Source organism: Saccostrea cucullata, unplaced genomic scaffold, assembly GCF_032062105.1.
Source record: "Saccostrea cucullata isolate Sc308-1 unplaced genomic scaffold, CSIRO_AGI_Scuc_v1 ctg2527, whole genome shotgun sequence".
NCBI lineage: Eukaryota > Metazoa > Mollusca > Bivalvia > Ostreida > Ostreidae > Saccostrea > Saccostrea cuccullata.
The window spans coordinates 208,218-220,823 of record NW_026927339.1 but is presented as its reverse complement, the minus strand read 5'-3'; the positions used below and the strand labels follow the sequence as shown (position 1 = coordinate 220,823).

At 31.2% G+C, this 12,606-nt stretch overlaps 2 protein-coding genes and 1 long non-coding RNA gene across 3 annotated transcripts; all 3 read left to right on the top strand.

The window, feature by feature from the left end:
• The first annotated feature begins 3,024 nt into the window (after positions 1 to 3,024).
• LOC134274130 (uncharacterized) lies at positions 3,025 to 4,372 on the top strand. Its single transcript, XM_062756382.1, has 5 exons — positions 3,025 to 3,132; positions 3,394 to 3,442; positions 3,562 to 3,678; positions 3,875 to 3,921; positions 4,018 to 4,372. The coding sequence occupies exons 1-5, from the start codon at positions 3,096 to 3,098 to the stop codon at positions 4,197 to 4,199; spliced, it is 432 nt and encodes a 143-aa protein (XP_062612366.1). The 5' UTR covers positions 3,025 to 3,095; the 3' UTR covers positions 4,200 to 4,372.
• A 2,333-nt stretch (positions 4,373 to 6,705) lies between these two features.
• LOC134274129 (uncharacterized) lies at positions 6,706 to 7,405 on the top strand. The gene is made up of 3 exons (XR_009993553.1): positions 6,706 to 6,833; positions 6,946 to 6,992; positions 7,282 to 7,405. It is a non-coding gene; the product is annotated as an uncharacterized LOC134274129 (long non-coding RNA).
• A 466-nt stretch (positions 7,406 to 7,871) lies between these two features.
• On the top strand, positions 7,872 to 9,876 carry LOC134274136 (uncharacterized). The gene is made up of 4 exons (XM_062756389.1): positions 7,872 to 8,007; positions 8,429 to 8,573; positions 8,827 to 8,855; positions 9,313 to 9,876. The coding sequence occupies exons 1-4, from the start codon at positions 7,872 to 7,874 to the stop codon at positions 9,759 to 9,761; spliced, it is 759 nt and encodes a 252-aa protein (XP_062612373.1). The 3' UTR covers positions 9,762 to 9,876.
• Positions 9,877 to 12,606: the final 2,730 nt, after the last annotated feature.

The window sequence follows — 12,606 nt, the reverse complement described above, 5'->3', positions numbered from 1 at the left end:
AAAAATGCTAAGCAAAGGAATGTTAATATAATAAAATAAACATTGAAAGTACTATTTTGAAGATTTATCTCAAGGTTGAAAGTTTTCTCAAAGAAATAAATTTACTGCAAATTCATTTCATTTACTGTACTACATAATCAAATTTTAAGCTAAAATAAAAAGGGAAAAAGAGATAACGCCTAATATTCAATACTCGCTTCGTGAACAGGAGGTCGTGAGTTCGTATCTCGGCCGCGACTGACCTAAGTCTATAAAAAATGGGTAGCAACTGTTCCTTGGCCATGCGCTCGGCACTTTGAAGTGAAAGTTGCGGGTCCTTCGGATGAGACCATAAAACCGAGACCCCGTGAAAGCAGCAGGTGTTGGCAAGAAAAAGATCCCTCACTTCTCAATGGCCCTGAGTGCCGAGAAAAGGTCAAAATTTGAAGCCCTTCAACGGCATACGGTGACGTCTCCATGTGAGTGAAAAAATCTCAAGAGGGACGTTAAACAATATACAATTAATCAATCAATCTAATATTCAATATCAGAAATCCATTTGAACACTACAAGCCTGGGGCAGAGCAAACACTGACTTCTAAAAAACTCGAAGGGGCGTTTAGCGCTATGGATAAGTGAGCATCCCCTGCAGACGGTCACACCTGTCGTGTAAAAAAAAAAAACAACAAAAAACCAAGAAAATTCGTTGACACTTCAGAGTGAAAATGACAGCCTAACAGTTGTTAGTTGAAAAAATGTCAATCAGCATTTTACTTAATGAAAGATTGTATTTGCTGACAAAATCACCATACGTAGAAATTTAGAATTTACACATTCAATAGATTGCTTTCTTTTAAATAGTTAAAACATAGAGCATGATCTTTTGTAATAGAATATATAAAGCAGTTTGCATCTGATAAGGTTATATACAACAGAAGTAAAGGAAGTTGTCAACTTAGAATTTAAATTTAAAACGTCTTTTGCTAATGAAACATCATAATACGAAACTAATCTGTCGAAATCTGTTGTATCTTTTGTTTAAAGCTCATTAGGATATATCCAGGCAAGATATGAATGGAAGTTTTCATTGTTAATTGACTATACCTAGTCAATAAAATTATCCATTTTAACAAAGCAGGTAACAATAATCCTTTAGTATATAGGGTTTATTGCTACAGTGTGTAATTATTTTAAAGAGAAACATAATTTTTTCCGAAAATAGTAATTCTACTCAATCTATCATACTAATACATGTAATATTTATTCATTGCTGCTTTGCTAAGAAGGGATTTGTAAATCAGGGAATACATACATTTTCATGGCATGTTGAGGAGGTTTGTTTTACTCTGATCCCAATTTGTATTTTTTGGATGGTCTTTTGAGCTTGGCGTTATCTCCAAATGTCATTGCCACGATAAATCTTCTTCATGGTGTAAAATAAGAGTTTTGACGTTTTCAAACCAAAGAGTTTTGACAAGTTCAAGTCAAGAATTATTGCTCAAAATGTTAAATTCTACCTTACACAGTAGATCACTTTTCAAAACACCTTATTCTCCCAATACAAGCATTGATTCTTAATAAGCGAGACAAAATTTTGAACATTTTGTGGTTATTGCTCTGTATAATCATAAGAAAGACTAAAATACGCGAAAATAACGTTCTCGGGAATAAAAAGTGATTTACAGTATTGATATAAATATAAATAATTTTTTATGATTTGAAGAAGTTGACAAGCTAGCCATTTTCGTTTTACAGTAAAAAAAAAATCTTATTCTAACATGGCTTACTATGTTAATGTCAAATTTCTAGTTTACCAGGACAAAACATGTCGACATTGAAAGCTACTTCTGAAATATATTGAAATATCGAGTTAAATGGAACACCAAGTGTTTTTATTTTGAAAAAAAAAATGAATAAGTTCTTGTATAAAAGAATTTTTAAAAATTGATAGAGTTATAATGAATCATATTGAGACAAAGTATTATATATTAAAGTGATTTACTATAGAATTTTTTTTAATGAAATCAATAAATTTCATTCCTCTGCGTTCAAGTTCTTTTTCAATTCTATTTTTTGTACATACGGAAATAAAAATTATTTTTGAAAGTATACTTGATTCAAATATGGCTTTTAAAGAGCAGGTGGATGGTATTTTTATATGAAAATAATAATCAAATCGTGGAAATAACTATATTTTTGTGGTGTACAATTAATCTATCTATATTCTTCAATGTTCTATTGTTATAAGTTATAAATCTGACACATAAGGTCAAGATCTAGTAGATTTTTTGAATTCTTTTCATATCATTAAAGGAATATATTTCTCAAATTTGATAGGAATCTTTCATATACTAGATCTAATTAATGAAGAATTTTATCAAAATTATAACAAGGGTACAAATTGAGAAAACTCTTCAGTTTCTTTTTAGAAATGAATATTTTTAATTTCTAAAAGTGGCTTGATCAGAACTCCATAAGGATGTCTATGAATGTTATTACATGTATAAGAATTAGCTTAAAATTTTTTGAGAAAAACAAAATGAAAATTTTGATTTACTTTTAGAAACAATTGTTGTGCTGGATTTTTTCTCTATAGAGACAGATGTACAGGTACTAGTGTAAATATCAACTGCATGAGCATGCAAATCCTATCAAGATATCTATCAAAGAAATAAATAATGTATAAATAAAATAAAATAAAATAGACAACAGACAATAAACTGATTAGATGAAATTGATGTCCTAATATTTTGATTGATTGTTTTCTTTGCACGTGAGCGGTTCATGAAATTTTACCAATAGATTAGTGAAATTTTGATTCTGTAGGTGAGTTTTTTTTTAATTTCATGGACATTTAATTTTTTATATCATTTTTTATAAGGTCATGATAAAATAAAACCTTTCTTTTAAAATTGGGACAAATCATTTTTTGAAGGAATTAAAATGAAAAAAAAAATCTCTTCCTTTTACCATAATTGCATGAAAAAAAAACAGGAATAAGGAAATAATGCTTCTTTTCAGAATGTTATGAAGGAACAGTTGGTATAAACTGTACTGAAATTTGTCCTGAGGGATTTTATGGAAGACAGTGCAGGCAGGAGTGTCCACAGGAGTGTATGGGGAAATGTAACAAAGTTAACGGAACATGTCTAGGTATGAAAATACATGTTAATTAGCTTTACTGGAATTGTTATCACAAATCCATACGAATACAATCTTTTGTGTAATAAATAATACAAATATAAAAGCATCCATGAAATGAAATAAATAAATAATTCCTCACACTTCTCTGAGATACACTTATCCTAACCGCATTGTTTTTATTTTACAATAATTAGAATAAATTAAAGAAATAAAATATAGAAAATAAAATCATATTTTTATATATTATTTTCTTTCATGATCTTTGTCCAGATATTAAACAGAAAATGAAAACTGAATCAATTGAAGTTATAAAAACAAGGTATGTATTGGATAAATGTATTAAAAAGTAAACTCTCAAATGATTAGGAAAAGAAATCTTGTTGTTACTCCGCTTTAAAAGGGAATTTGTTTTTGTTGAGTTTGTTTTTTTTTCTGAAGGCCTAACGCAGTTATAACTGTGGAGGATTGGAACAACAGTTTGACTTATTTGTCTGGACTGTTCGCCCTGCAGATCATCATTACCATCTCAGTATTTGGAATCTTTGTAATGACCAGGTTGATCTAATAACTAATTCTATTTCTATACATTTAAACTTAGAATGTCTGTAAAAAAAAGCCTACATTGTTTTCTATGATTTTGTTTTTTTCTTCTCATATCCTCATGATCATACATTAAACTCTATATAGTTCCTTTGTGGTTTGTAAGATTATCTTCATGAATCAATGGTGTGTTTCTTTTTTTCTTTTTCAGCTACACCATTTATAAAGTTAGATTGATTGGAAAAAGAATTTTGAAGGGTATGGACCGAAATTTTAACATTTCATTTCGTGATATAAGACACGATATAATAGTCTCTTTGATAACAGTAAATAGCTAAGTATGAACTCTTACAGATAAAAAGATCGCTAATAAACCATCGTTTACATCTGCTGACTACAAAGTAGGACAGGGCAGAATAGCTTTGAATACAAGATTGAGTGTGGAATCGGCACAGAAACGTCATACGATAGGAAACGATTTTAATTACTTACCAGAAGCCCATGAGCAAAGCGAGCAATATTTAGACGTTGTATAAATGGATCTTCAGCTTCAAAATTCCTTTCAGGCATTTACAGCAAGGAATCAGATCAATTACTAAACATTATGTGCCAGAACAATTCAAGAAATTGTTCTAAATGTCTTCATGTCAGAGACTTTGTCTAAGAATTAAAATATATTTAATAGGAAAATGCAATAAGAATAAATATGAGAGGTATAATCTTAAGATAAAGTATACAAGTCCATTTAAATGATACAAGTTGAGAGCAATGGAAACAGAAACCTCGAAAACCATTAGATCAAATGTTTAAAATTACTATAATAATCAGAGGCTTGCAACAATTAACTGAGAGTTCTACCCTGACACAAGAGCCTAGTCGTCCTCGGACTACCGCATATACTGTAGGATGCCTTATTCAGGACGGACAGTATATGGGATAGCCTTCAACCACTACACTCACTGTAGGATGCCTTATTAAGAATGGACTTTGAGTAAAGTAGCATGGACGGACAAGTCATACAACGCATTCAGCTTCATTTGGCTTCATCTCAAGAACAACCTCCGATCACTGAGAAATACACAATAAATATCATGTGATGTGAACATTGACTTATAAGGAATACGTATAAAAAACCATCAGTTATACCTTGATTTCTAAGATGTGAAATCTTGAGCATTGTCAAAAAAATTCGTACATTTCAGTTTTAAATTTTGATCTTTTTTTGTAAATCTTTATGTGTAACTCTTCTTCTAAAGAAGATCAATAAAGTCTAAAATGACCACAACCAATCACCCAGAATCGTTTGAAACAATCAAATCGATTGAAGAGCAAACACAACTCTCCAAAAAAAAAAAAAATGGAGGTTCCTTGGAGCTATAAAATATCACATCAAGTACAGTGAAGGAGTAAGCATATCCTATCGGCCGGGCACATCCACTTGTGCTCCTTGTAATGGTGAGTTAAATGAAATATACGTAAGAAATTTTGCGTGTTAATGATGGCATAACACTTTACAAGAAAAATGTAATTGATGAGCTTTCGATAGGCAATGATAAGGCCATTATGTCGACAAGAGAACTTGCTAAAAGATAATTGCAAACGTTTGTTTCATCAACTTGATTGTCAAAATTGAATCTTGCTTTAGAAATTGTTCTTACGTAGAGCAGGATATTGTGTATCGAGTCTACTGGAAGACCAAATCATATGCTGGTGTGAGGGTTTATTCCTTTTTTCAAAGAAAGTTGACAATTAAAGAAAATGAATTACGACGTTTATCATAAAGTTTGGTTCTTTGATAACCGTTAACGTATTTTTCTCAAAAATATCTAAATATGATTTCAATGGAATACTCTTTGGCATAAAAAGGGATGTAACTTTTCTTTATTTATAATACATCATCGGTTTATCTAAATGCCAATTTGAATGCTTCATAAAGCTTGTGCTTTCTTTTTCCTACACTGAAAGAAATACTTAGTTGATTTAACTAGTGTGCCTAGTAAAGCGTTCTTCGTGATTAGTAATCACTCTGTTTACTAGTAAAATAGTGAAAAGTGGAGTAGTGGTCGTAAAGATACTTAAATACCTAGTGAAAGTTACTTATAATTCTTAGATTTACTAATGTTATCTAGTAAATCTACCCAATTCCCAGTAAAACTACTTTTGAGGTAGTGATTGTATGGACAGTAAATTTACTTGTCTTCCCAGTGACTTTCAGTAATTTTTTTTCAGTGTATGTTCTCTTTTTTCAAATTCCGATTTAACATCAAAAGATGGTCAAAATAACCATCAACATTTGTGCCCATTCGATTTCCAATAGTCTTTTTGAATGATCAGTTCCCGGAATAGTACATAAATTTTGCCAAAAAGGAAATCTAGCATCTTTTAAAAATCACTTTCAGAGTACTTATGTGTATAATCAGAATGATTTTTTTTTTATAAAAGGGTTTTCTTGATGAAAATAAAAACAAAGGATAGCAAATTTTCCTTCCGAGTTCAATTTTTACAGAAGGAACAGTTGAATTTGATGTCAAATTAAAAAGCTCATTTTTTATTTATCTTGAGAAACAGTCATATTAAGTGCGTAAAAGTCGATTGATTGATCATTTTTGTTTAACGCCGAGTCGGCAAAATTTCAGCCATATTTCGGGCGATTTGTATAAAAGTCGATATTTTTAACTTAAAGGAAAATGTCGATATAAATTTTCTGAAAACTCTTTCGATTTTTTTTAATAATGTACATCTGAATTACACAACTTCTAGAATAAAGGATGGAATTTTGAATTCATTTACATTTTGTTTTGAGCCTGATATATCATCAGTTGACCAAAGTAGACAAAATATCTATTCTCACTTTCTGGGTTAGCTCTGGAATTACCAAGATTTTCAAATGCCATCAAATAAATGTTAAACAATTTCTTCAATCCAACATTTTTTTTTGAATTTAACAAAAAAAAAAAAAAAAAAAAAAAAAAAAAAACAAAGCTCATTTTTCCGCGTATTCTTCCTGTTTGCTTTATATCAAAAATGTTCATATATGAAATAAAACAACAGGAACTGTGCATGTTTACTTGGTATATTGTGGGGAAAATGGATGGAATTGTTCTTATACTTCTCCCAAGCTTCATTAAAATTTATGTGTCATCTGCCACCCCGGATCCTAACATGTGTGGGTAAGACCTGAAAGACAAAACTGCTAGTTTGTTTGTCTTTTTTGTCTCTCTTTTATATATTCAGAAAAGATAAACGGATCTTACAAATGAATAAGATCTGCTTTAATTGCAGAATGCGGTGTTGTGCGGGCTATTTTCTTCATAATGAGATATGTACAGGTATATATTTTTTCTAATCCATTATATATTGAAGGGTTTGTATCTTCAATAATTTAGATTTCCTCTCTTACGCAAGTACTTAATATTGCAAACGGGTCTTAAACATGAAATTGTGAGAACAATAATTCGCGAGTGAACAATTGATTTAGAGATTTTAAATGGACAGAAACATTAAAATTAAAGCATACTAGTAATTCTATTTCACGATCGGTACTTTTCGCGACATTACACGGTAATTAATCCCTCTTATATTTAACGGAATCTAAAGTAAACGACAGTGTTTTTTCAGTGTGCAGGTCTGGTCAAATTGGGGAAAACTGCAGTCAAGCGTGTCCTACTGGGTTTTATGGAGAGCTTTGCAGGAATGATTGTCCATTTGAATGTAAGAACAACTGTAATGAGGTCACGGGAAGATGTCCACGTAAGTGTATCAATTATCAGTTCGAATTTTAAAAACCTTTCTTCGCATGTTTTGTAGTCAATGGAAGTTAGGAGATATTTAAGCCTTTAATTAATAAAGCAATTGTGTTGTTCTTCTCGTTAATAAAGATAATGCAAAATATTTCATTATGTTAAAAATGCAAGCTTGATCATTACTTTCACACTGAATTAAACATCTTTCTTGTCAAAAAAAAAAAAAAAAAGAAATATGGACGTTTGATCTTGAATGCTTTTCTTTATCTCCATCTTTCAAGGCCGTAACTAGGCTCAAATTTTTAGTGAGGCAAGGGTGTTGGGCACTCCTTGTCCTAGACGGGGCAAGGGTTATACCTGATGGGTAGTGACGGGGGTTACAGGGGATCCTTACACCTTGGTATTAGAATATAAATAAAAGATAAAAAATTTTAGAAGGTTTTTACGTTTTAAACTGTCACCCGCATGGCACAGTGGTTGAGGTATGCTCTAGAGTCGCAGACTAAGGAGTTGATCCTTACATTATGGATTCGAATTCCACTGCAAGATGTGGAAACTGGTCCTTTGGATGAGACCGTAGAAACCGAGGTCCTATATCACAGTAAGTGATGGCACAAAAAGATGTCTCACTGTTCAATCATCTTCAGTGACCCTGAAAGCCCAGTACAGATTTAACTCTCCACCGGCAAGTAGTGGTGTCTCAATATGAATGGAATACTAGTATTCTTAGAAGGGATGTAAAACAATCAAACAATTTACAAAACAAACATTTTGAATCACATTTCACAATGATGCATTCTAAATGAAAACGAGACACCTGATGAGATTAACAATTTACAAAATTGAAACAAAATTTGAAAATATTAATTTGGCATGAAGACGCACATAATTCATAAGTTAAATGTAAAACTTTACTCACTTTTCAGAAACCTCTACAAAATTAGTGAGGCATTTGCCTCACTTGCCTCAATAGCAGTTACGGCCTTGTGACTTTTCTGATAAAATAGGATATCTATTTGTAGTAGATAACAACACCCAGAACAACAGCATTGAGACGCAGATAGAGCACTTTCTGAAGAAGAACGCGTGGCTTATAGGAGGGGTGACCTTTCTTTTACTGCTCATTTTGTGTGGTTCTATTGGCTTAATTCACCTCTCTCAAGCCCTGTACGTATAAATTCATTTTTGTTGTGTAAACTTTGTAGAACGTCTTTTAATGTTTTTTTTCCAAATTTTATCATCCCTGTTATCATCATGAATGATTGAAATATGAATGTTTTAATATGAAAATTGAACGATTAAAAATAATTTTTTTTTAATTACAGTTGGAAGATAAATATATTAAATTTAACTCAATAATTCAATTTGTAAATATTTCAAGATTCATTTTAATATTATATTTTTCTCTCTCATTTTGCAGAAAATGTTTCAAGATGAATAGAACAAATGGTAAATATTAGCATAATCTCTTACATTCATCAATAGTAATGAAATATATGGATATAACAAACAGTATTCAAACTCAGAAGCCCATCAACCAAAATAGTAGAAGAGCAAATCCGGAACTCAAAAACATCAGAGGTGAGATCATGTGCCATTGAGGAGTGAGCATACACTTCCGAGTGGACACACCTTCCGTAAGCTCCTTGTCACGATGAACAAAAATGGATAAAGGATAAATATATTTTATTGCTTGAATTAAACACAAGTCAACAGTAGGCGCTTTTTAACGTTCACGTTAGTTTGACACAATTATATTTGTAGAGAAATAGACTTTCGACAATGTTTTTTGATAATTGTATAGGAATTGACTATCAATGAAACATATGGAGAGAACGAACAGTATTCAATTATATAAAACACGGATTTCGTTTTCAATTTCAATTTCATTTTTTCTTGTTTTTAGATGGTACTCATCCAACAAATCAAAAACCACAGTCATCAAACAGTTCGAGACATGAACCTGATTACTCTAACATCCCGAGTGGATCCATTCGAACCAACTGTAGTGTAAAAAGCACACTAACCAAACAATTATCAAATACAAAGGAAAGCAATCAATCCTGTGAATACAGTAAACCTACAACAAAGAAGCGCTACAGCTTTATCTGGAGGTCATCGGTGTCACAGGAAGTGACGTTGTGTCCAGATGTTTCTGAGGATGAGGAGGTATGTGACGATTTTGGTGTTGGTGCAGACACAACAAGTGGTGTACAAATCTCAGGACTTCCCAAGGGGAGTGTAAAAATTTCAGGACTTCCCCAAGAAAAATCCTTCAAAACCTTCCAGTCCCTGGATGAGAAGGAAGAGGCAGATTATGGAGCAAACACAGCATATGGAAATGTTTGGGAGTAGACTCATGCACATTGCTAGAAATTGTTCATTTACTTTTGAAAAAGATAATACGGTGTAAAACTAAATTTTTTGCATCGTTTACAATTGAAGTATAGTTTAACTGTACAGAAATTATATTCCAGCACCAGATTTTTTTTTTGCATTTTCCATATGTTAGTTTTAAAATTATGTGTTTCCTTTACGTTAATTTAATAAATTATTTAAAATATGTAAAACAATTTTAATACTGAGCATAGAAATTGAAAGTTCTTTCCGTGACATACTCATGGTATATATTTAATTTATTACGGAAAAAATATTTAAAAATGTTTGTGTATATTATTTTCACCAATTCAGAGTATAAATTCTTCCTTTTATTGTTTATTTGGAAAATTCTGTTTATGCATGAATTGAACAATAACTAAGATCAAATGTTCTTAAAAACTACATAACCCCAGATTTGAGTGATGGTGAAATATTACACCATTCAGAGAACTGACGATGGAGAATCTGAGTTCTTCATGTTTGTCATACAATATACTTAAAAGTTGTTTGACCTTATTTATGGTCTATCGTCATATAACCATCCAAATATGAAGCAGATGGGTCTGACCCTTAGTTGTCGTTTCACGGTGAACTTACAAAATAGCAGCACAATCATTGATCTACAATGAATAAAAAGATTTTTTTCATATTAGATTTATTTTGAAACATTCAGATATAAATATTTAAGGAATGACTCTAATTCCTGGCCAAATTATTCGATTATAACTTGGTTGGGTTCAGTTTATGCTTTTTTATAATCCGCGTGGCGGTTAAGCAACTGTGGGTGTAAAATTGTGTTGCTTTTTATGAGTTCAAATTTGCCGCTCATGCAATAATACATCCCCCTAGTAATAAAGTGATATGAAACAAGGGGAGGTAATAACTGATACACAGATCTAGCAGCCATGATGTTTGTTTACACGCGGTTTAATCGAGCTACTCTTTGAAGTTAAAGGTACATTTATTAAATCTGTAATTTCCCATGAATTCCAAGGGCTGGAAATGAGGATACATATGGATACAGATGATTCAGCTGGTTGTCAAGGGGGTGTGTCCCCATACCAAACCAGGTTATAAAGAAATAACTTGCGTTTCTTTTTGGAAATCAACCAATGAGAGACTAGAATAGAAACAAAATTAAATTATCTATATGTATCTGTGCATTATGTGTATTTCATTATCATATCATATGATACATTGATATTGTATAAATTTTAAAATGTTATTAATAATTCTTTCACACGGGAATCACACTTGCGTTGTAAAGGAAATATTTGACGTAGCTTTCAGTGCATTTTCCATAAGGAAGTTACGAATACTGAATCAAAAATATAGGTTTTAATTTTATTGCTTGATTATGCATTTTTCTCCATAATTTACAGGTGTAGGAGCATACGAAAAAAAATTCCTGTCAATGTTGTTTCAACATCAACTATACAATATGTACTATCTTGGATATATCGTTGGCCACAAACATTGTACGACCATTGAAAATCACATGTAAATATAATTTGTTTTCATAATCTTTAATAATGATTTACAAGTAATATTTAGAGTTAAAGTGTTATTTTCACAAAGAATATCAACATAAAGTATATGGAGATAACAAACATTATATCTTCAAGCTCAAAAGTCCATAAAACAATACTAAAAAGAATGCAGTGCAAACACGGACCTCCGAATCATCAGAGGTGGGATCAATTGTCATGGAGGAGTATAAAAGGAGAAAACGATAGATTTGCTTTTCACTGAGTATCAAGTTGAAAGTCAGTGGTTGGATCACTTGCCTCCATATGGAGAAGTAAGAAACCCTACCGAAAAGCCAAGCCTACCGTGAGCTCCTTTGACAAGCACGGAATCCAATAAACATTATAAGTATAAGTCTAATGATATAAAATTGTACTTTAAAGTCAGACGAAACGTTCCTCAAAATATGTCTTGTATATCTTCGTAATGTATGAAAAATATTTAAAATTTTCTTAATATTCTGATTTCTAAACCAGTTTCTAGATGTTTTTTAAAAAATCCAAACACTTAAACATCTGAAATTGGAAAATTATTTTTCTTCCCCAAAGGATTATATAAGAAAAACTACGGTACTCCTGTTATCTTGCAGAAATGCCTGGTAAGGTTCCTCAATTTTTGTGAGTAGACATATTTAAGTAGTAATACTTCAATGACAATCTCCTAGAAAAAATTATCTATTATTAAGGAACGTCTCGTTTGTCCTCAAAATTGTCAATATGAAACACTAAAAAATAAATATTGTATTTAAAAAGAATATTTTATTGAACAAAGACTTTTCGAAATGTTGATATAGCAAGAAGTCGTAAATGTTCTACAAGTTAAAGTTACGGAAATCTTGAGAAATATAGATTGACCTCCTCTCTTAAAAGAACAAGTACCTATAGCTGGAGGGTAAGAAACATATTCTTATTGGTAGTTCTTTATCAGTACACATCGCAGAAAAAATGCAAACCCATTTCATTGAGAAGTTGAATGTTATCGCTATTTTGACAAAATAGTTTATGCCATATGCACGTTTTGTATTGGTTATGGTCACATGGCATTTTTTTTACTTAAAAAACATAATGATTTTTTAAAATGTCTTTATTATCGGACTATATAGAAACCTAATGAGACAAGTTTTACATAAAAAAAATCATAAAGAAATAGTTTATTGAAATTTTGAAGCAATTTAAATTTAAAAAAAATATTAATTATTATGTATGCACATTTTTAACTTGTAATTGCAAATGTCCGTTTTTCGTGTAGAACCCTCAGATAAATTGTACATTGGTATGATAAATACTTTTTCAAT